This window comes from Haliotis asinina, chromosome 5 (assembly GCF_037392515.1).
Source record: "Haliotis asinina isolate JCU_RB_2024 chromosome 5, JCU_Hal_asi_v2, whole genome shotgun sequence".
Lineage (NCBI taxonomy): Eukaryota > Metazoa > Mollusca > Gastropoda > Lepetellida > Haliotidae > Haliotis > Haliotis asinina.
In genome coordinates, this window is record NC_090284.1 from 8,749,183 (window position 1) to 8,775,412 (window position 26,230).

General features: G+C 38.4%; 2 protein-coding genes across 3 annotated transcripts in view; one reads left to right on the top strand and one right to left on the bottom strand.

Annotated features, from left to right (window-relative positions):
* Positions 1-26,230, bottom strand: part of LOC137283491 (probetacellulin-like) — a 232,155-nt gene that overhangs the window by 141,053 nt on the left and 64,872 nt on the right. Inside the window, exon 2 of one of the 2 annotated variants that reach the window (XM_067815017.1) lies at positions 11,049-11,098. The gene's annotated coding sequence lies outside the window, so the exon portion shown is untranslated. Of the gene's footprint in view, positions 1-11,048; positions 11,235-26,230 lie in introns of those variants that run through there. The other variant, XM_067815018.1, reaches the window with a different exon arrangement.
* LOC137283344 (putative uncharacterized protein DDB_G0281733) lies at positions 11,952-13,452 on the top strand. The gene is made up of 2 exons (XM_067814798.1): positions 11,952-11,985; positions 12,608-13,452. Exons 1-2 carry the CDS (start codon positions 11,952-11,954, stop codon positions 13,450-13,452), a joined length of 879 nt encoding a protein of 292 aa, XP_067670899.1.

Here is a 26,230-nt window from a genome sequence, read left to right on the forward strand (position 1 = left end):
GTATGGTTTAGCGCCACCAGGAATTGAAATCTTATTTGAATTTCACTTCTCAATTTTGAAGGCTGCAGTTCCATATATACCAGAAGGAAAGATATATCAGTTGGAACTTGCAGACTGTTAATTCTTTTCAATCTATCACACATAACCCCTAGGGAGAAATGTACAGTAAACACGTTGATATCACATCAATATCATCCAAACATGTGATGTGATCCATGAAGGACATGTCGATAACATGAGCCATTATTGCTCATAAAATGGACTGATAGTCACATTTTATTAACAATCTATACTCAATTTTTGCTTCATAACTAACATCAAAGACAAATGCAACAGTCAATGAAATAATGAAATTGAAGGCCTAAAAGGTAGCTGATGCAGCTAGTCTGATTCACAAGAAAGGTCTCAAAAAGGAGAACATATTTACAGCTTGTCTGTCTGATGAATTATTCCAGATGTTGTGGTGAGGGGTAGCTGGCTGCTGACTGGCTGATGTGCTAACATTTCCTATTTGACATGATTCAGTTATGTACAAACTTTAGCACCAGCAGCATCAAATGGTGGACTGGGACAGAACAAATAGGGGTAACCCAGGACACAACAGAGAGGTGCATTAAGGTGAGTGAGTTTAATTTTATGCCTCACTCAACAATATGTCAGTTATCTTGGATGATCAAGTCAGGACCAGACAATCCAGTGATAAAGAGCATGACCATCAATGTACCCAATTGGGATGAGATGACAGGTATCAACCAAGTCACAGGGCCTCATTACCCAATCCTGTCACTCACATGGGTAACTGAAGACCAATTTAAACCTGGATCTTCACAGGTAAACTGGACTAGAACACAAAAGATAGAGGTGGACTAGAACACAACAGACACTGTGGAACATAACAGAGAATGGTGGACTGAGATACAATGGAGAATGATGACTGCTTTTACAAGTAATTCCTAACTTCTTCAACAACGACGAGACAGATAATTCTAATTCAATGACAGAAACAATACACCAGCCTACCTACACACAGATTAACTATATATTAGTATGATCTGTCCTCCTGGCAAGTCGGGCATCCCAGACAACAGCTCCTATTACCAGCTGAAATATTAGCAGCGGGCAGGGATACACTTACACTACACTTCATCTTAACATCAGATGCACTACATTTCATCTTATCATCAGATGCACATAATGTATAATAATACAAAGGTTATACTACAGCTGGCAGAAGCTCAAGACAACCATTTAAATCTTCAAGACCCATCCCACCCCTAGCCCCAACACACACACCAAAACCTCTAATTTAATAGTTTGAGAAGCATTGTCGCTATCCACCACAATTAAACACACACTGACAAAAGACTGAATTTCATCATTTATATTGTGAGTTTAATTTTATGCTAAAGTCTGCAATATTCCAGCTATACTGCAGCAGTCTATAAATAATCAAGCATGAACCACACAAATGATCAACAGTATGAGCATCAATCTGTGCAATTGGGATGCAATGACATGAGTTAACCAAGTCATCGGACATGACAAACTGATCCAAGTTAGTCTCCTCTTACAACAAGCATGGGCCCCTCAAAATAAGTTTAAACTCAGATCTTCAATGCTGCACTCAGCAAAATCATGGTAGTCAGGTATGACTGGACCACAGTATCTTGACTGACTGACATGACTGACATGAAGAACATCAATCCATGCAAGATATACAATCACATACACTAACCAAGAGAGGCACCCCAACAACCTGCTCTCTTTAGACAGCTCTTATGGCAGGCAAGGATTAAAGATTTTCACTGGTATTTACTTCTTTTGTTTACTTCTTCAGTGCTTCATTGTACCAAACATGTTTTTGAGAGAGTGAGTGAATGACACTCACAACATTTTCAAAAACTAGCAACACTAATATACCAAGGGAGAACAGCTGGAGGTCAAACCTAGATTCCATGTTTGCAAATGACAGTTGAATTCTTTAACCACTATTGGCCCCTCCACCCAAATCACAGACAAACATTCAAGTTTACACAACCATGGAAGCAATCATTACAAAAACATTATAAGGAAAGCTGGCTTAACATCTTTTCACTGCTAAGTGACCTTAACTTAACCAATTTGTCATTTCAACACACACGAAACACAAAACAAGGTTTCAACACTGAACACATCCATTGTGGCTGTTGAGATTTTTAAAACCTGTCTAACTCCATTTACACATTATAGCACAAAGACAATATTTCACTCAGTAATCGACAGGCTTTGCAGCAAGCTACATCATGAAACCTTTGACAAAAACATAGGTCAAAGCCAGAGGAGATAGCTTTAGAGTTAACATGACTTACTGAAATCATTACATTTCCAAAAGCCAATTTGCCCGAATTAATCGAACCCTAACCTGCAACAGTAGAATAGTCAAGGGGATATAAATCCATTAATCTTGAAAAGTGATAAAGAACAGTTGTATTCAACAACACTGAAGACCAAGCTGGTATGCCATGTTTACTCACATCACAGAATCAAAGGCCATGTTGATTCTACAGGCAACATACCACCAAATCCTAGTGACAACTCAATATAATGTTTTCTGCAATTATTTTCAACTGATTGATCAAGCAATGTTACAAAGCTCAACAGAAGGCATTCACAAATGAAACAGGCTTAAATACATTGGAATCATGATTTCCTTGTCAACATTGTTTCTCTTCATTTGGATTGTGTTAAGGTCCAATTTCCTTGAAATGTAAATGTGAAAGGCTGAAAGGTGTATCAAGCTACAGAAATAATTTGCAAAGAAACAGCTCAGGACACTGATCTTCAAATTAAGTCTCATTTATCATCATACAAAGAAACATTTTGTAAAGTTTTGAAAAATTATGCATCATCATTTAATTCATCATCACTAGTTTGATTAAAGAATTCATGTCGATCTAATCGTTCCAATCTCTGATGATTGACACATAACTACATTTCAGCAATATGATGGTGAAATCGACAAGTAATCAATACCACAAAAGCACCTGTCAACAAGCCTTCATTATTTTCATGCATCGTCTATCAAATCAACAATAAACTCCCAGGATGAGTCTTGGCTGATTTATTTGGTAAATGCGAAGCAATTTGGTCCTCAAGAAGTCTCACACCTCTAAGAATCCCAGAAAACTGACTGTGATAAAACAAGGAAATTCACATCACCGTAATGGACGTGGGCATCAATATTGATGCACACGTATATAACAATATTGACAAAATTGACGACACATTAGCTCACTTTTCCACATGACTGATGAAAAGTGGTGAAAGTTTCTATCAAATTTGCTTTACTTTCCACCGATTTAGCAAAGGTCAAGAAGGGACAAGTCTTGCATCTCACGATCGTTATTCTATCGCTATCAAGGGACAAGAGTAGCTCTATGATATTAACCTCTGGATAATAAGTACTTTGTTAGGACTTTTTGTGGAATGATCTGTGATGCTTCTCTTTGTAGAAAGCGTCCCACTAGATTTACACACATCGACAGCAAATATATTGACATAGCTGGAACTTATAGCATTCTCTTTGTGCTATAATGAAACAGCCATTAAATTATTTATTGTATTAATCTATTTTGATAGGATATAGGTGCAGTTGACAGTTGGAATCAACTTCCATTCATTTATTAAGGCCTGGGGTATTAGGATATGAGAACACATGAACTGTTCAGTTTTTGCCTCTATGTAACTAGTAAGATAAGACCCACTTGAGACAGTAATGTCATGGAATGCTTCAGTGGAAATTAAATATTTGGACATTCTCCAAACGAACATCAATAAACTTTCACATTGGTACATAAATACATGCAAGCATATCAACCAGTGCTCCAGAGAGGTTCATGATGAAACCTGCAAGATAGGAATTATTTTGAATTGACTGTACCTTTGACAAGGGTGATCAAGGTTTGAAAGGACAGGGTTTGTGCACAATGCATGAACACCCTCACCACAATCAATCACACACAAACAACACGCATGCACGCATGCATTTGTATGCTGTACACACAATAATACTCTTTCTCTGCCACCCCCCACCCCCCACCCCCTTCCTTTCTCTCTTTGAGAGAGTATTATTTTATGCTGCTTTTAGCAATATTCCAACATTATCACGGCAAGGGACACCAGGAATGGGCTCCACACTTTGTACCCATGTGAGGAATCAAACACATGAAACAAGGGAATGCTTGAACAACTAGGCTACTCCACTGCACCAGAGTCTGAATCAGACTATAATGTGCAAGGATGTGAAAAACTAACAAATTAAATGGGCAAAAAGTGCCAATATGGAATCTCGATGAGAGTGATGTATGGGGCAGAGCTGGTTTTCTTTGCCATAATGTAGCTGAAACATTGGTAAAAGCAGTGGAAGACCCACTTCATTTACTCTCCCTTATGTTTGGCCCCGGTGCACATCCTGGGATCATGGTGATTCAGAAATGGTATCTTTCTGATTAGGTCATTGCACAATTGCTGCACATCGATTGTATCTTCACAAAACACACAAGTTTTATTAAAGGAACGCTGTGATAGACGTACAGCACTTTGTCATTTCTATGTCTAAAGCATCAGAGAAAGACACTTACACAAAAATGAAAGTTTACTCTGAGCTGGGATGAAGTATTTAAAAACTCCTTTTACACTGCTAAGAAGTAAAAAAATCCTACTGATTCTGTCACTATTTCCTGTTGCATGAAATTGAAATTGGCGCCAATGTTTTTTACCATGGTGTCAAAGATGCTTGTATACAATGGTCCACATTTTTTAACATTCACTGCAAGATATGGAGGAAAAAACTGCACTGATTCATTTATGAACACAGTAGCCTCATTGCAATAACCCATTCAAGGGAGAGTTTTGTTTTAATCATTTGCATAACTGGACCATGATTTCAATGCTTTCCATATTTTTCATTTGAAATCGACATGGTAAATATGCAATGAGATGGAAAGCACCTTTTAAGTGAAGGTAATTGTCAAGTACTTGCCCACGGTCCATTCATCATTAGTGCCTCTGGACCAAACATACAGAAGAAATGCCAGCATTGGATCACATACTCATGTATATAACATTGTTCATGAAATTATCATCTATGTTCGTTCATTATGCTTTGGTTGCAACTGTAAATTACCATAGGAACAGATTACTTGAAATATATTTATCCTAGCACCGTCGAACATGTCAACAATAATGGCTATACAAATAGGAGTATTTCTTGAGTGAGTGAGTGAGTGAGTGAGTGAGTGAGTGGAAGGCTTTATTGAGGACTCCGCGAATGGATGGGGAGTGAGTGAGTGAGTGAGTGAGTTGGAGATGAGTGAGTAAGTGGAAGGTTTTGGAGAGGAGTAGTGAATGGATCAGTGAGTGAGTGAGTGAGTGGAAGGCTTTATTGAGGACTCAGTGAATGGATGGGGAGTGAGTGAGTGGAAGGCTTTATTGAGGACTCAGTGAATGGATGGGGAGTGAGTGAGTGGAAGGCTTTATTGAGGACTCAGTGAATGGATGGGGAGTGAGTGAGTGGAAGGCTTTATTGAGGACTCAGTGAATGGATGGGGAGTGAGTGAGTGGAAGGCTTTATTGAGGACTCAGTGAATGGATGGGGAGTGAGTGAGTGAGTGAGTGAGTGAGTGAGTGAGTGTGAGTAAGTGAGTGGAATGGTTTAGAGAGGAGTTGGTGAATGGATGAGTCAGTGAGTGAGTGAGTGAGTGGAAGGCTTTATTGAGGACTCAGTGAATGGATGGGGAGTGAGTGAGTGGAAGGCTTTATTGAGGACTCAGTGAATGGATGGGGAGTGAGTGAGTGGAAGGCTTTATTGAGGACTCAGTGAATGGATGGGGAGTGAGTGAGTGGAAGGCTTTATTGAGGACTCAGTGAATGGATGGGGAGTGAGTGAGTGAGTGAGTGTGTGAGTAAGTGAGTGGAATGGTTTAGAGAGGAGTTGGTGAATGGATGGGTAGTGAGTGTGTGTGTGAGTACTTACAAATTGTGAAGCACTATGGATTTGAGTTTCAAATTCAAGATTATTGCACTTGCATATCATGCTGCTGCTGGCACTAGTGCGGAGATTCGATGCTGCAGTTTAACAAGAATATCAGCTCCAAGCTGGCCTGTCATCAGTTTATCTCCTCCTTGCAAACACCATCAAGTAACAACAAACACCACTTAAGCAACAACAAACACCATCTAAGTAAAAACAACCAACATTTAATTAACAACAAACACCATCATCATCTAAGCAACAACAAACAACAACAAACATCATCATCATCTAGGTAATAACAAACACCATTTATGAACATCTTTTCACCTGGCCATGGGATATCACTACTGAAATCCTGCACTATGACATACATTTATCTACTACATCATGCTGGTGGTAAATTTATGAAATGAGTGTGGCTCATTACATAAAATGTAATGATTCCAGACAAGAGAAAGCAGTGGTTAAGAGAGTGAGCAACAACTCCTGCTCTGTGAGCTACACAACACACCCAGGATTCAGATGTTCGCTTCTTTCCTTAGCACATAGAGGTTCAAGGAATACAGAGATCTTCAATTAAGCTGCAACGTGATAGCACAAACTGAACTTAACTCCCTTTGCATGACCAACCCAATCACTCACTCTAATCAGATACCAGACACTCTAGAGGCATGTTCCCAATGTTTCCAAACCAAACTGACTTTTCTACAATAACTGGAAATTGGCTGATAAAAATGACAGTCTACGGATTCTAAAATTAACTCATGAAAAACACACTATGAAATCTATTTTATCAATCCATTTCTCTATGCCTTTAAGAGACAATAAAACATAGGAAAGAACTTTCCTTAGAGAAGCTATTTTTAAGCAGTTATGGGAAATTTGAGTGTATTAGGCTAAAGACGTATTGATTCCAACATGACATGAGACGTTTAATGTTTAAAATCGATACCGCTGCAGCAATAACTTCAGCTTCAGTTGATGCGGTCATAATTCACATGACAATTATAGATCTGTAGATATCACACACTTATATCATGTTCACCAAGTTAAACACAGAATCCATAACAGCCCCACAATAAATCATTGTGATATTGACAAAATCTAGGAAATTAATAGTGAAGGTGTTGCAATACACAAGTGATGAAACAAAACAGATAAATCACAGTAGGAATTGAGCTGAAATGAGCTATTACAAAACATCATCATCAGGGTAATCTTCACTGCTTAAAAGATGAGGAAATGCCAAGTTTTTTATCTCTGTAAACGCATCAATGCCCAAGCACTCATGTTATTCACTTACTGTAATCAAAAGTGAAAAAAACCCAAACATTTAAGTAACTGAAATTTTTGGAGTATGAAAGCATGAGAGTACAACTTCAAAGATATAAAAAAGACACAATTCATGCACAGTTACACACACACATATACAGATGTATCTGTACATAAACATGATGTCCCGCGTAAGTTTGTATCTGGACCAAAGAAACCAGTGGCTAAAAGCATGAGTAACAGCTGTGACACATGACGCATTTACAGGTGTTGTCTGTTGCACTGGTAAATGTAGGAGGGTGCAGCACACATAATCACTTAGCTGGTTATCACTATCATATCGGAACGTGTTGCGCTCTGTAAAATTATTGTACATTCCAAGATGCTTCGGTGAAAGATAAAAGATGCCCACGGTACTTTATCAGACGATAATATGCTCTTTTTGCATTGTGTCACAATGCCTTGGTGTCACTGCGCCATTCTAGTCTGCACACCTCGTAACTGAACACTTTTGCATTACATCACAATGAAACCGACGTCACAGTGCAACTGTCAGTTGCCATTGCCTAGTACACCCTGCTACATGACGTCACAGTGCATGTCAGTTGCCATTGCCTAGTACAGCCTCCTACATGACGTCACAGTGCATGTCAGTTGTCATTGCCTGCTACAGTAAACTACTCTGTTGCACCCCGTTTCTTGGTTTGCAAATAACCTCACTAGTGGAAACAGTAGGGCGGCAGACACATCAAAGGAACAGTGCATCAGTTTGCCCTGTGCAAGGATTCTTCATTTAGGTCACTGACACCATCATTTGTTTCCTGCCTTAGATTAATCAAAATTATCCTTGGACTATATTACATCTGGCATCTTTGAAAAGATGTAAACTTCGCTCTACCCTAACAGCTCTTTTTAGTAATAAAGTATAGTTTTGCCCAGAACTATTATAACATCAAGGCACTCAGACTTCTTGTTTCACCCATGGACATCTAAGTCATATATCATATATCAGCGCACATAGGACATACATCAACACACAGGGCATACCATTGGGCGAATAGATGCACTACAGAAATGCACATATTCTTTTACACAAAGTCATTCCTGCCTTTGTCATATAGAATAATGTACAGAATAAGCACATACGGATGTCTTGTGTCACTGATGGACATACACACACAATCATTCATGCCTTTGTCATATAGAATAATGTACAGAATAAGCACATAAGGACGTCTTGTTTCACTTATGGACATACACACACAATCATTCATGCCTTTGTCATATAGAATAATGTACAGAGTAAGCACATAAGAAGTCTTGTTTCACTTATTGGCATACACACACAATCATTCATGCCTTTACCATACCACATAATGTACAGAATGAGCACACACTGCTCCTCTTTCACTAATCACATAATCATACCTGACAGTGTTGTACCACATATTGTACAGCTCCAATACAAACAGACCTCTCTGCTGGGTGTCTAGTTTCCTTGTCTAATCTGACATATTCTGCTTTCCTCACACACAAAATGAAGAAATACAGCACTTCATCACATCGATGGTTCCATACATCATCTGTCCTACACAATCCTGTCTTGAACACTTGAAATTCAAAAACATCAATCATGCAGACTTACTGACTCCTCCAGTTGTGTCAAACTTTACTGTATTCTTCAAGTTAGCTGTAACAGGTTCTTTTCTTCTATACTTACAAATTAACAGACGCACAATCTAGTGACAATGTATCAAGTTTAAAAAGTATCCACTTCTCCACTTCTCCACTTCTCCAGACAGAACAGACTTGATTATGTCATTCTTTAAAATACTTCAGGAGAGAGCTGGGTTTTAACAATTTGAACAGCATTTAGGTCTGTTACGGCTTGCAGTGGGGAAAGTCTGAAGTGATACAGGTTTCACTTGTTTACTGCATCATTGAACCTCATGACAACAGGTATGGTCATGAAAACCCACATGATAACAAGGTCAAGCTGAGGCTAAAACTCATGACAATAGGTAACTGTACATGTGTTATCATAACAGGGCATTGTGTAATCATAACAGGTAAGGTCTTGACAACCTACAAGATAGGAAGGTCTACTGAGGTTTCAACTCATGACCATTATTAGGTACAGTCTTGACAAAATTCAAGATAATCTGGTCAAAGTGAACTTGTGATCTGAAGTGAAGTCTGTTGCATGTTTAAAGGATACAACTCCACACAGAAACAATGACATGTAAACACTGGGCCACATTCCCTATACTTTAACACAATCACCATATAACATAGAAAAGTTTCTCTGGAAGAATTTCATGATTAACTCAACAATATTTCTCTATGTGACCAGATAATGATTTATATGGAATAAACACTATTTTAATGCACTAAATTTCCTTTTCCAAAATGTTTGAAAATAATATTGAAGCCAGATTCTTTCAAGTATTAACCTTGATCTCAAACAGTTGCAAGAGAATGCTTACCAAATTAGTTTCCTCTTTTCTTTACCCCAAATGAACAAATCTTATAACTGACAATGTTTCCATTAAATTATTTTGTAAAGCATAGAGAAATTTCATGGTGCTTTAAAAGATGCTTCTATTTAGAGGCAGTTCTTTATTCATATCAACAGTCAATAACCCTTCATACAACAATTGGAGTGGTAGGTCAATACAGAACAGAAAGGCTTTCCTGCCAAGAGAGACATCATTGCAGCTTGTCAGGTCGTACATAAGCTTTGAGAGTGTTCGAGTTGGGGAATAATGCTGTCTAGGGCAGTTCTTTATTGTGTCATGTCAGCTTAATGGGTCAGGCAAGCCCGACTGATGTAATTCAGGGACATTAGCCAACAGTCACTAGAAGATATGGTATAGTTCTTAATGAACAGGAGATTCTGGAATTCAAGACTAATAGAAGGACACAAATAACCTTCAACTACGGAAGCGTTGTAGTATAGTATCTCTACAGATGCATGAAGGGAGGGATTCATGTACTATCACTCAATGGGTTTCACATTTCACTGGGAAGATAAATTCAGGACGTTGAACAGAAAGCTTAGAATAAGCTGCTCTCCACTTCATTCTGAAGCCACCGCTCCATTCCTTTCTACTCCTTACATCTCCACTCCACACCTCACACGCTGTAGCTGTACTAACTACACCCACTGGTCTCACTGGTACTGGCAGAGCATTCAGCATTAGACACACAAGCGATGTACATCTCAGTGTTGGGTGTAGCATTGCAGAGCATGTCTTCGTACTTACCTTCCACTTACATGGGCAGTTCAATTTGAAAATTTCAAACTAGGATTCAGTCAAGATTCACTTCTTACTTAGTATCATTTGTTTGGAGAGCAGCATGTATTTCATTATGTTATATCAATGAACATTTATCTGAAAAGGGTAACGCAGTGAAAGCTATAGTTAGTGCTTATGTGAAACAGCACATGCAATAAATTATAACTGGTTAAAACAATATGTTCAACAACTGTATTTTCAAGTATTTAAAAACTTCAAACACTATTCCGCATGTACTGAGTTCAGAAGACATTTTCAATAAAAGAAAAGAATGTCCTTCAAAGATTCAATATTTTTGATGTTATTCCCAATGTTAATATATCATATTGTGCATACCTGGATGGCTTAAGTTTCACATTGATTGCACCTAAGGGGGTATGGGTTTAAATCATTCAGAATTAGTGACACTTCATCCTAGAAATCAACAAGCACAAAAAGAAGAATCCAATCCGAAATCTACTTACCCTATTCTTCAATAGAGTAAGTAATCCAGTCAGCTGTCATCATTACAACACTGAAAAGAAATGAACACTATGTTAGACAGGAGCAGAGATCATTGCAGTCTTTCATAAGTAGTCATAAGCATCACTCAGCATCAGCCGTACACTTTAGCTTCATGTCTCCGAGCGGTGAATGTCTGTCAGAGGACTATAAACACACAAAAACTTTGCTGGGTATTATCACTGCAGCAGATCCTGGCGAAACCTGATTCTCACATATATACAGACAAACGTTGAATCCCAGAAACTGAAATGAATGCAAGGAAGACGTCAGACAATGCCCTCACACAATAAGTCAATTATTTATGCATTATAGCACAGCTGCTGTCTACAAAGACTAGTCATCTACAAGTGAAAGACACTTGATTATTTCTGGAGGGATTTTCTCTAATTACATCTGCCTGCGAAAACTCTATAATGAAATGTACAATGACGTATTTGAAATGAATGACAGTATGGACAGAGAGTAATTCATCTCTGACGATATGAATCTGATATTGACGATTTAGTTTACAGGCAGCCATAAAGATAAGGATGGAATTAGAGTCCAGTTTGCCGATGAAATTGTGATTTGTTTACGGAAAGTATTAAAGATAAGTGGCTTGTCAGTTTGGGCGAAATAGATTACAAGAAAGGGTATTGTGAGTAACATGGAGGTGCTGATTACGTATACTGACGCACCATGAACAACAGGTTTAGGAGAAATCGCTTTCTTTTATCACAGTTTTAATCAAGGAGGTAATGCCATTAGGCGCAGATCTGTCTGGGCACACAGGCGCTGCACAGCATTTGTTTATACTAAATGTTCATTTCATGAAATTAACAACACCAGCTTGTTATGAAATACAACAACGCTATTGCTTAAAAATGGTGACAGATTTTTTCCATGACTGTGAAAGAGGTAAATGAAATATACTGTCAAAGTGGAGTGAAATATATCAGCGATGGCTGAACAATATATGGTTGTACCCTCCTGTGTCAGCTGTATGTGGAGTGAGTGAGTGAGTGAGTGAGTTGGGTTGAACACAGAAACGTTGCAATGATGTTGTTTTCTGGCACATGAAAGGTGTATAACTCTGCACAGTTAATTGCTGAACCCCAGATGACAGGGTAACACTCTTTAAAACTACAAGTAATGAAAATGAGACTTCATTTCCTTTTTATGCAAATGCTGTAAACAAACAATGGAGAAATACTATCATCATATATATATGGTTTGTGTCACAAGTATTAATTCATTCATGAATGAGGGCATCAACATCGTTTTTCACTTTAGTGCTACTGGCTTGTACCAGTATGTGTTAGTGTGTACCATCATGCAACAGTACGCAACAATGTACCAGTATGTACCAACATGTATCACCATATGCCAACAAACAACAGCATGACTGACCTTTATCAGGATGTACCAGCATGCACTATATTGCCCTCAGAACAAGGATCACTGTCGAAACATGGATCACTACCATGGCAACTATTGCCAACAGACTAATGATCACAATGAGATCAAAGATCACCATCAGAACAAGGATCACAATCAGATCAAGGATCACCATCAGAACAAGGATCACAATCAGATCAAGGATCACCATCAGATCACAATCAGATCAAAGATCACCATCAGAACAAGGATCACAATCAGATCAAGGATCACCATCAGAACAAGGATCACAATCAGATCAAGGATCACCATCAGAACAAGGATCACAATCAGATCAAGGATCACCATCAGAACAAGGATCACAATCAGATCAAGGATCACCATCAGAACAAGGATCACAATCAGATCAAGGATCACCATCAGAACAAGGATTACAATCAGATCAAGGATCACCATCAGAACAAGGATCACAATCAGATCAAGGATCACCATCAGAACAAGGATCACAATCAGATCAAGGATCACAATCAGAACAAGGATCACCATCAGATCAAGGATCACCATCAGAACAAGGATCACAATCAGATCAAGGATAACCATCAGAACAAGGATAACCATCAGAACAAGGATCACAATCAGAACAAGGATCACAATCAGATCAAGGATCACAATCAGAACAAGGATTACAATCAGATCAAGGATAACCATCAGATCAAGGATCACCATCAGAACAAGGATCACCATCAGAACAAGGATCACCATCAGATCAAGGATCACCACCAGAACAAGGATCACCATCAGATCAAGGATCACCATCAGAACAAGGATCACAATCAGATCAAGGATCACAATCAGATCAAGGATCACCATCAGATCAAGGATCACCATCAGAACAAGGATCACAATCAGATCAAGGATCACAATCAGATCAAGGATCACCATCAGAACAAGAATAAACGTCAAAGAAAAATCACCTTCAAAGATTAAATATGCAGCCCAGCCCTTCACTGCCTCCACATACAGCAGTAGAACAGTATTACACTATGCAGTGCACCATGAAGGCACTGTTGAATAAGTTTATGAATTATTGAAATTCTCTATCATTCAAAGGACTTACATGAAGCATTAAAATGGTGTTATTACTACTTAAATCATATTTGGAATATATTCATATGATAAGAAAACAAGAACATCAAAAATATAGTGGTTATTACACTGTACACTGTGAACAAATAAGCCATCATTTCAATGATCTTACAAATGAGTGATCATATCATGAAAACTCAGCATTTCAACTGAAAGTGATAATGAATGATCAATCAGATTGACACTGAAAACATCACAGATGGTAAACAACTTACAACAGATTTGAATGCATCTCTCTGACCCCTACTCCAAAGCATCATTACTGCTTGGAGACATCATAAGTAGTAGGTTAGGCCCAGTGGAGTGAGTCAGGGAATAAGATTTCAGCCATGGTCAGCAAAGCCAGCTGTAGTGTCATCACAAGACGAACACATAGTCTATAATTCAACAAACAAAACATTTTATTCCTCAAGAAAATAACATATGCAGTTTTCCAAAAGCTCATTTCATTGGCTTTATTTGTTTTCATAAAATGTACATTTGACAGACTTGATCTGTCAGTGACACAAAGGAATCGGGGCCATACAAACTGGGACCATCTAGGTGGAAGTTGGCACACTAGAAGTTGCTGAGTCAAAAGTGAAACATAAAACTTCATGGAGGCAGCTTTTTACCTTTTGCATACAGCGATGTTTCAATGTAGGTTTTTACATTGTTAGCTTAGTGATAATGATATAAGAACCTACACCAAACTGATGTTCTATGCAATAAATAAGAAGTTGTCATCCATGATGTTTCATTTTTTTTAGGTGGAAGTTGTAGGACCAGACTGTATCTTCATCCGTATGTCGAGAAAGGTAGGCCAGACAAACTGGCTGTAAGTCTTGTCAACAACCAGACCTTTGTAAATAGGGGCACTCCATCTGACATGTATCCTTTCAGGTCACTGCTTACATGACACAGATGGTTAAAATTGTCACAGACCTTACCTATCATAACAAACCAATTTCCATTACAGTCATAACAAGAGGTTTACGGGATCAGACACAATGGGGCCAGGACATGCAATAGTGTCACTGCCAGTGATGGCCAATAGGCACCTAGAACATAACAGCACACCAGATCATCATCAAGGATGTTGGTATGGATCATCATGCTTACATCCTTGTGCATGACACCACACCAGATCACCATCAAGGAAGTTGGTAAGGATCACTACAGATCAAGGTGTACTTTCACACCTACTACCCAAATTGTGAATTTGAATAAAACATTTGGAGCAAATTTCAGTTAAACATAAACCGATACCATCTGGTTCCAAATTGGAATAGAGACATGTAGCCAGTATGTTTTTGAGTGAGTGAGTAGAGTTGTACGCCGCACTTAGCAATATTCCAGCTATATGGCGGCGGTCTGTAAATGATCGAGTCTCGACCAGACAATCCAGTGATCAACAACATGAGCATCGATCTGCGCAATTGGGAACCGATGACATGTGTCAACCAAGTCAGCGAGTCTGACCACCCGATCCCGTAAGTCGCCTCTTACGACAAGCTGAGTCGCCTTCTATGGCAAGAATGGGTTGCTGAAGGCCTATTCTACACCGGGACCTTCACGGGTCAGTATGTTTTTGAGAAGTAAAGGTCAGATATGTGTAAGTCAATAAACAACTGAAATAAGACACTATGTCTTCAACTACCTTGTCTATACATGCACAGAAATGTCATCTAAAACATGCACACACAGTAGAACACATACACCAGACAGTTTAGAACTATCATAAAGTAGTACTTCAGCAAACTACATTTCACTTGTGTTTTCAAATATTTATTTAGTCAACACCAAGTTGCTTAAGATATGGACACACCGAAACAGATGGAATGGATGGGCAATGGAAAGTGATGGATGATGGATGATGCAAAACCTGCAAATTAGACGATGGAAGGTTATTGGTGACAGAAGTAACATGGTGATGTTTACAGGATGCACACAGAGGAGCTCTATCATGGTTAGGACACCAGACAATAAATAGGAAGCAGACATTGGACAAACACAGCAGAATTGTGTATTGATCTCTGATTGGAATATAGATCTGCACTGCGAAGATTGATGGCCAATGAAGCATTTTGTGACAGGTAGGAAAATGTTAAAGGTGTGCAACGTTCATTGTTTGATATACACCACAGAATGACAAGATGATGAATAGATCACTGCAGCAGCAGACACACACCTTGACAGGACAACTGTGTGTTCACAGAGACTGACCAAGATCTGAAGACAGGCTGACGGATAAGTGTTTATACAGACACCAGATCTTGGATGGACTGAGAGCTGACCAGATGGCCACATTTCACACAGGAGGCAGTTTCCATGCATGTTCTGTGTTAGATCAGGTGTAGGACGAACCACATCAGTCTCTGCCACAGAACACCTTGGAGGCATGGAGGAAGTCTGTTTAGTGTGAAATACAGCAAAATCATATCTCTTTATACCATGTAATGTTCATGGTGAGAAGTGGAACGTTGCCCAATATATCCCAGTTTCAGCCTTGCGAGCTAAAACTCCACTGTGACCAGAAAAAAGAGGATGATAATGTTAAACAAGCTTCATATAATTGAATTGTTAAAGCTGTGTTTTCAAACCATAATAAATTGGCAACAGTGTCATAAAGTTGTAATTATGTGTCAGTTATTGAAAACAACGGATGATGAATCATGATTGTATATTTTAGCTCTGCACCATACCAATAATGGTCTGAGCATGAGGTACCATTGCATAAAGCGATCTTAGCGCTAATGTGACTGTAACTCCAATACCATAGACTTGAGGTAGCCTTAACGCTAAGGTTGTTTTGTACGACAGCACCCAGGTCCCCAAAATCACAATCATCTTGGTGACAGCTGTTAGTTTTCTTTCTCATTTGATCACCCTTGAACATCTACATACCTGGCTTCATTAGCATTCATTCGATCACCTCCATTTTTGATCACCTTATTTGGCAAGGGTATTTTCAAGGTGTACTGAGTGGTGGGCATGCACGAACAAGTGGCATGATATATGGAGACAAACATACACAGTGTCTTAAACACTGAGGAAGATACGTGTCTTCCAACAGGTCTTTCTTTCATCAAAAGCTGATAACCTAATAAACAGACAGATAATAACATATTGGCAAAAACAAATTGGCAAAAGTTCAAAAACTGACAAGTTGGGCTGCCCTAAGATGATAGTAGGAACTTGTAGACCAAGATGTAAATCAAGAGAAGTAACTGACGTATTGTAGTAAGAGGAAAAGACCTGTTCCATGTCATCCACACAATAAAATAGAGTGCGGAAATAGGACTCCTATTGTAATCCAGCTTGGGTTCCAGATGGAACTTTTCATTTGTGACAGATTACTTTTCAACACATGCAATAGTTTTTACATACATTGGCACATAGTACATTAAAAAGTCTGCCAATTTCAGCCCCAGATTTTTCCCAGTTTTTCACAAAATGGATTAGTTCCATTCGTAGAAATGAAAACAAATTGGTCAGACGTGAAGATAACCTGAACAAAAACCTCATTTTCAAGTAACATGTAAATCAGTTTGTCTTTATTGCATGGCAACTAAAAATATACTCCCAGCAGACGACACCAAGAAAAAGCTTTTCATATTATTAGATCCCAGCTATTGCTCCGACACACGTCTACCCCCTTCCAAGAGTTGGTAGTTTTGTTGATTAGCAGTTGATTATTAATTCTATTGAGTGGTTTCACCATGTATTACAAGTCGCTAGGGCAGGTTAAACACGACTGGTACAGGTAGGTCTATTACTGATGGTCTGGTGCACGCACCTGTTTGGGAGGTAATCTTAAGAGCTGGCATTTTGTTGATTTGTTTAACCCCTTTGACCCATTGAAATGCCGAGCTGGACCCTGTGATTGTGTCTTATGGCCACAGAATCAAAGTGAGTGAGGGAAGAAGATTTAAAGCTGATTTGAACAGTACTTCCATTGTATCTTGGTTTGCCATTTTTCTCCTTTATGAAACACAAAAATCAACCACATCATACAAGTCAACACTTTGCTTAAACCCATAAATACAGTGAGTTTTTGATAGTAGCCATGGTCAGCAGATCCTGGAATGACCAAAGGGAAGCTACTACTACACTGTACACCCATGGGGCCAATGTCCAAATATAGCCTATGAGGTTCACACTTCAATATGATCATTTAGTAGGTTGCACATTGTGCAAGTGGATAAACAAGATCAATTTCATCTTGGATCTAAATGCAAACCAACCTAAAGGCAGATATAGTTACCAGTCAAATACTTCACCTCAAAACAAAATAGATTTTATCAACGAAACATGATACAAACTAAAAGCAGTGAAGCTTAGCATTCAGAGGAAGAGCCACACAATTGACAAGAACCCTAAAGGAAGAGAATTTAGCTGGAGAAAGGTACTTCCAGATGCCTCATAACAAAGTGACCCACAATAAACACATGGAATTGGATGAAGGCAAGTGGATCTGCAATAGAAAGCTTTGAAACCGCTGCTTGAGGTGCACAATGGAATACAAGAGAGATTTGTCAGTTGATCAATGACTGGCAGAAAGACCGTCTGAGAGAGCTAGTCAGATGATTACACATCTTTGGCATTAATGTCCAATTTCAGAAATTATTCATAAATCAAAATAGATAATATTATTCCTGCACATATCAATAATCCTTATGACAATAAGTTCAAATTTTGGACAAGCTTATAATACATAAGAATCAAACAGTCAGTAAGAACATGTTGACGATTCCATGAATAGATTGCCAATGAGACCAGATCTGGCTGAATGCATGTCAAATCGAACAGGTCATCAGAAATTGGTGCCAATTTTCACCATGATGTATATCAGGTCATAAGGTCAGACAAACTGACATTTTCGCACCCGGGACAGCGCCACATTCATCTGGCCATGTATCTGCCATTTTCATGTTGCCAGAATAACCAAGAAGTAGCTATTTGTTTAACTTGACAGTCCGTCTACATGCATGATATATACCGTGGGGTTGACTCAAACTAGGAACAGTTGAGACACGTGAAGTTTTCTTTGTCAAACGTTCATGATATACAGACAAGAGAATGACAGCATTTACACCGAGTTTACCACAAAGTTGTCAAGGGAGGAGAAACAGAGCTGGCGTACAAATGGATGTTCGACTGCTTTGCTTCCTCAGTGGACTAATTAGCATGGGTACAAAGGCAGACATCGGAGCTGAAGCTATCTGCAAGATGTGCCACCTAAACAGCAAACTGTCTTTTATCGTTGGAGGCAAACCTACACTGAAGTCATGAGAAAGGAAAATGGAGAAAGTACCGATTGGATCACACCCACTGATGTTGTCTCATGTGAATTATTGGATCTGATGCAAACAAACTTCCACAAATGAAATAGCCAAAGTCTTTGGTGCTTTTTTAAGACAGAGAAAAACAAAAGTCAAGCCATTAAAGTGCAACTTAAAGTTGGCTGTTTGTAAAACACCAGTGTCATTCAAGTGTAAATGAATTAGCTTCACTGTTACAAACAGGCCACAGTAAACAAAAAACATGTTTTTCAGACCATAAGTAAAAAAATAAAAATATAGCAAACAAATTGCCTACATAATACAATCTGCTAAACTGGAGACAGCTCTGGTGCAAACACAGGCAATGCTGTGAGCATGTTGCTGTTTTACACAGTGGTATTCTGATACTGTGAGAATCAACAATGTCTTTGTGGAAAGAATGTTCCAATACAAAAGAGTAACAGGCTATGAAGCTTGTAAAAGAAGGTATCGTCGAACCTTATCGGAACATTCTTCTCCATGGTTTGTATCTGATATTTCCTCACATGTGAGTGACATAGAACCACATCGAGAAAATGTCTGAGATGCTCCAAGTTACTTTTAATCAACAATCCCCCAATCAAAGAAAAACTGTGTCACCACAGGATCAGTCTTGAGACTGATACCAGGTTAAACCATTCACACCATGGATTTACATAACATATCTTTAGATTACACATACCTTTCTCTGTGAGCCAGCACTACTGTTAGTTCATGTGCTTTTTTTAACATATTTTCAAAATTAACATTGTTTTATTTAGATTAGGTAACCTATTAGTGAGTGAGTGGGATAGTGAATTTAGCTTTAAGGTGTTATTAGCAATATTCCAGCTTTATCACCAGAAATCAGTTACACACATTGCACCAATGCCGGAAATTGAACCCAGGGCCTCATTTCACAAAACTCTCGTAAGGCTAAGGTCTCGTAACTTTTCTCGTAGCATTTGTACCTGGCATACTGTAACATAGGAGGTGCAAAGGCTACGAGAAAAGTTACCAGACCTTAGCCTTACAAGAGTTTTGTGAAATGAGGCCCAGGTCTTTGGAATGACAAGTGAATGCTTTATTCACTACCCCTGCAGCTCCAGGTAATATGAGTAGGAGGTAAGATTCTATTTAATAAGATGGAACAGATGCATATGACATAAGTATCAGTTTTATGTGAATATTCAAAACCTGTACCTTAAAGTGAATTGAAAAACAATATTCCTGCTGCAAGTTAGAAATAAAGTGCTAATGAACAGAACACTGCTTCTAATTTTACAACAAAAAATAGAGTCTCTACTAAATTGTGAAATCCTGTTTATCCCATATTAGATATTCAAACTTTTATCACTCTGCACCCAGCTGCCCACCATACACAGTGCAACTCATCGATCACATGATTCTAATCAACAAACCAATCCTGTCATTACAAAGTTATCAGCCATCACAGCTGAGGAGTATAAACGATCCTCGAGAGCATGTTAATTTCATTCTTAGCCAGACAGTGCTGAAAGTACACCTGAGACATGTCCAGACAGTGCAATAGACAAGCCGTTGAAATTGACAACCTGTCAATGAACCGTGTCAGGTCAAACAGGTGGTTATCAGGTGACCCAGTTTTTTGTCATAGAAAATAATGCTTTGTGTTTCATTCCATTAATATTTAAAGAGTGGTTTTAATTCTGAATTATCCTCTATAGGAAGCTGAATCTTAACAGTTGGAAAGCCTGCAAGTCTTTTTTTTTCACTGATGAAATTCAATTTTAAGTACTTCAAGAAAGAGTTAATTTTGGTATAATGTTGTGAATTTGAACCCACTCCAAAAATGAAATAAGAAACTAATATGAAAATCCTAATGTACTGGCATATCAGTTACAGAAATATGAGCATAATAATACCACACTTGGCACAACAAAATTGCTTTACTTTTCATAAAACACGACCTTTTCTATAATAATCAATATGATTAGGCTGGAAATATTTCTTTCTTCACTTCAATCATGAATAGAAATATTCATAAAGTATCAAATCCAAAATATAAAAAAATGAAAATATCCCATGCTTTCATAATTTATGCTAGCACTTGTCCATGCTTTGATATGAATACCTCTTTAAGCTTTAATATGAAGACGCCCAGAGGATTATGAATTAGAAAGATCCTAGCAAACTATTCTGCTCACAAGAAGAAACTTAATAAATTTGGTGGTCACACTCCATCACTCAATGTTTGATTGTATGTCACCATACCCTGACAGAACGGATCGTTGCTCATGATATTAACGACTCTCAGTCTGTCATCCGCGAAGAAACCATTGTTGGTAGTAAGAGATGACTAACGGGGATGGATGGTCAGACTTGCTGATTTGGTTGACAAGTGCCATTGTATTGCAACAATGTAGATTGATGCTCATGATGTTGATCAATGGAATGTCTGGTATAGATGTGATTATGTACAGACAGCCACTAAATAGCTGGTATATTGCTGAGTGAGGCTTTACCAAACAAATATAGATACATAAATTACCAATCTGTTGCTGGTTGCAGCATTAAACAACAGAATCAGAACCATGAACATGGAATAAGTTTAGGAGAAAACAAGCCTCTGAGGTTTTGGTAGACAATGTAAAACTGGAGGGGGGGGATTTCACGACCCTGATGTTTTTCCATTGTCTACCAAATCTGAGAAGTGTTTTCTCTAAATTATACCATCAATGATGGGTAATTACAATGCAGATGATCATTTAATGAAGATACATAACAATAACGGAAGCGTGTGTAAAATCAATTTAATGACAGTATCTATAAGTAGATGATTTAACCCCACCAGCTTTGTTGGCAAGGTGGCCATGCGGTAGTGCGTCTGCCTACAGATGACAGAATAGAGGCTCCAATCCTGCTTCGGAAAAACTTTGTGCTGTGAGTTTAATCTTGAATGATTATTTTCAAACACTCATGTATCATTTGAATATCATTGTTCATATAAAGTTAAGAAAAGTAAAACCTGGGAAAAGGTCTTACTAACAAAAAGTAAAACCTGGGAAGAGGTCTTTCTAGCGAAAAGTAAAACCTGTCCCTCTAAAACAGACACCTCAAATGTGGTTGTTCTGGGAATGAGAGATGGCCTTATATATAGTGAGAAAGTTTATATGTTTCACTGAAAGTCCAATCAGTCAATAAAAGCATCTCCAGTATCGTTCAAATTTCAGTTTGAGTCCAGTATAATCCAAATCAACTACAGTTACTTCAAGGAAAGCACACTACCTCATCAATGTGCCCAACACCTCAGCACCTCACAAACACATTCAAAGCCACTCTGACAGGGAACAGTGTGTAGCATAACATCATTAAAGTAAGTGGTCAGTTGGTGAGCAGACTGTAGACACAACACAACTGGCCAGTCAAGCAAGCAGTGTTCTCCTTTCTAGCTAGAGTCACGTGGTTAGGCTAATTTCCATCATCCATCAATCAAGCACAGACACTTGTACTTTCATAACAGACAGTTCATAATTAGTCATTTACGCATAATTTTTCTCAAATAAAGAAGATTGTATTAAGAAACGCAATTTTTTTTTTTATCTTGAGTTGTATTTTTGTAAAATGATCAATAGGTACTGAAAATAAATAAAATACAATCAGTCAAATCATGGCCAAGTTTATGATCAATAACTTAAACATGTGGTCACAGTGGGATGTGCATGAAAATATTTTGTGACTGTTACTTAATGGGTTTTTCAGACACATCCACTACACCCCAACCCTCACAAAATCCCAACTGGGTGTTTGTTTTCTACTCTCCTGATTTTTAAGGCTAGTGGAACTGTAAACTTATTGATAGCAAAAACTATGTTTCAAATCCCATTATGGCCGTCCCAAGAAGTGTTCGAAATAACCGCCGGCCTAGCACCGGTTGTTACTGCATCGGGCCAGTAGTTTCAAATATGTGCAGGTCCTTAGGGCCTTCAGTAAATTATTTATCAATTATTTTTCAACTGCAATATTTCCCCTTTTTTTCTTTATTAATGTTCAGGAATCATCCACGATCCATCATGTCACGATAACCTAGTTTCACTTCCTGGTATTTCATTGCTTTGGCGTAGGAATGTCTACATCAGTCGAATAAATAAAAACTTGCTCTGGGTGCCTTAGGCTCTGCTTGATTTTGTAAAAACAGTGTGAAACTGTGTACAGTGTAGTCTATTTTGTTTTATTGGTTTGTCTTTAACAGAATGGTCATGCAGACTTTATTCAGGGCCTGTACATTTTAAAGTCTAGCAGGTAGCATCAGGCCCTGATGGCCATCTGGTACAATTAAACTGGTCCCAAGGCATTAGACAGCGATGTTAGCACTCTTATGTGATACATAATATGCAGCCAAAATTCAAAGCAGCACAACTGAGTGTCAATCAGGATTATATGGTTTAATAAGCATGACATTCTTATCATCCCTAAACTACCAGCTTCCACAGATATTACTGTCTAAGATTCACTGACACAGTGACAGTGCAACACAGGGTAAATGATGATATCACAATCAAATGGAATTCCTTGTGGCCTTGCCACTGCTAGCAGTGCTTCATACACTCAGATCAACAGATCCTGACACAGCTGGTGGTGGGTGGTCTTGTGAAGTTGAGCCCAGGTCACAAATCAGTTGAAGTGAAGCAAGGCTGGTCATACAGAACTTGGATGAGTGGTTGTGTTTGGCAGTCTGCCCCACAATGAAACACATGAGGTCTCACCTCAAGCAAGTGTATTTGTTAAAATTATGCCTTTATTACTCGCCCGTTGGAGATACTGCAGTGTAATATTTTCACTTCAATATTACAATAGTGTAATACCGCTTGACGTATGACATCAAAATGGTTCAAAGTTGTGACGTCACAATACTAATGTTGACGTCACGATTTTACTAGAGCTTGCTTGACTTGAAAGCCGAGAGTCCTCACACTGTAGGCAATTTGGCTGCAGTTTCTGTCAATTTATGTTTTGTGAGTAATAAACAGAATACTAAACTTGCTTCCGTGAAATACCATTTGGTTGTTTAGTATCCTCTATCTATCCATCCAGCAGTGAAAGGGTACTGAGGGAAGTACCTGGTACCCCTTCACACGACTTCGGCATAACTGAGCATCTCAACAGTGGATATTAGGTTCTCTACAAATGTAAAAAACTATTACTATACCTAAGAGAGGCACTTCAGCTCAAAGAATTGTAGCAGCAGCTACAGCTACTGCAAAAGGTACCTGTATTCTGAACAATCCAGCTTGTGTTGAAAAAGAAAATATCCTTCATTATCACCAACATCATCATCATGACATTCACTTCACTGACAGCCCAGGCTTAAATGCCCAGATGGGTGCACGTTGGTTGAGGACTATTCATAGTGTCCCTTCTTTCATTATAGTGGAATATTGCTACATGTGGTGTTGTGAGTGAGTTAATATTTATCATCAAATCGGCAATATTGCAGCGATATCATGACAAGAACAATTAATAATTATATTGTATATCAAGAATATTAGAAAGTAAAACCCTGTTAAAGAACACTAAATGTGGGGTAAAACCCAGTGCACTCACTTACTAACAATTGACACCTTCATAAAGATCTTCCTATCTCTACACCAAGAATACCTCTAAAAAAAATCTGAACACAAGACCTACCAACCATGAAACATCATGTGCTCCCCACCATGATGAATATTTAATACACATTAGACCCTAACTATAATGACAATAGCCTCTCTGAATAATATATAAGTCTGCATTTTATGTGAAAATGATCAAATTTGACTGAATATTCACACCATAATTGATAGCTACTGATCATGTTAAGTGGCCTGCAGCTTGTCAACGATTCCATGGACAGTGCCCCTTTAAGTGAGACCACGCTACCCAGGAGGGTTTATTTATTATCATTTTATACTTCCAACCTGTTAAGTCACAGGGAAAACTGACAGTGACAAAATAATTGACTCTTGAAGCCTTTGGCTTGAAATAGATACGAGGATGACAAATGATATCATTTACCGTCAATATCAAAGTGTGTGGCCTGTCTATGCAAAAATCAAAGAATTTGTTGGTATTTGAAGAGCTCCAGAGTCATTGTTTCTCACCACTCATGCCATAACTCTTGTTTCATACACTTCAGGGACTTGCTGTACTCAGGTAGAAACACATCCTTTGATATCTAAAAGAAGAGTTGCACTTGAGATGAAAAACCACTCAGTCGAAGCAAGTGTTTCTGGTTTATGAAAGATAATACATCTGTATCAGGAATGGTATCTGCTTGGAAGTTCACTGGAGTAGCCCTGAGGTTCAAGCATTCCTTCATCAAGGCTAAAGATCTGGGTTTGATTACCACTTGGGTATTATGTGTGAAGCCTATTTCTGATGTCTCTCACCATAATATTGCTGCAATATTGCTAAACATGGCATAAAACCAAACTCATTGACTAATCTGATTGGTTGACTAAGTATGAAACATCACCCGCCTAAAACTAAAACATTACAGAAAAATAATGTGTCTGGAAGAAAACATATTCTTCTGAGTTCTGACCATTATGCATTGAAGTGATTTTCTGGGTTGGTGCTAACTCTTTTCAATTCAGGAGATCAAACAACTACCACCTTTCTCCTTCATTACAGTGTCCATTCAGGTGTACATGTTTGGATTTTCAACGCTATCTATTAACTTATTTCACCTTCATTCTCTCTATTTCATCCATATGTTGTGAATTGAGTCATTCATGTTTCCATATACGTACTATTAAGTCTAATTTCCTTTATCTTGTCTAGGCAATAAATAGGTTTTCTGCATTTTTTCATTCATTTGTTCATAAAATCCTTCATACATTCATTTATTTCATTACTGCATTCATCTGTTCCTGCTCTCATTATGTTTTCCCATTCACTCACCCACTCACTGCCTTTATTCTTCCATCACACTTCATTCATTTCAGTCTCCCATCCATTGCCTTTATTCTTCCATCACACTTCATTCATTTCAGTCTCCCACCCACTGCCTTTATTCTTCCATCACACATCATTCACTTCAGTCTTCCACCCACTGCCTATATTCTTCCATCACACATCATTCATTTCAGTCTCCCACCCACTGCCTTCATTCCTCCATCACACTTCATTCATTTCAGTCTTCCACTCACTGCCTTTATTCTTCCATCACACTTCATTCATTTCAGTCTTCCACTCACTGCCTTCATTCTTCCACACTTCATTCATTTCAGTCTTCCACTCACTGCCTTCATTCCTCCATCACACTTCATTCATTTCAGTCTTCCACTCACTGCCTTCATTCCTCCATCACACTTCAT

Excerpts from the sequence above, each read along its gene's own strand:
- LOC137283344 (XM_067814798.1), top strand. The coding sequence starts at position 11,952 with ATGGTGACAGATTTTTTCCATGACTGTGAAAGAG. Across the intron at positions 11,986-12,607 it reads TTTCCATGACTGTGAAAGAG|AACAAGGATCACAATCAGAT; the intron begins GTAAATGAAATA and ends GATCACCATCAG.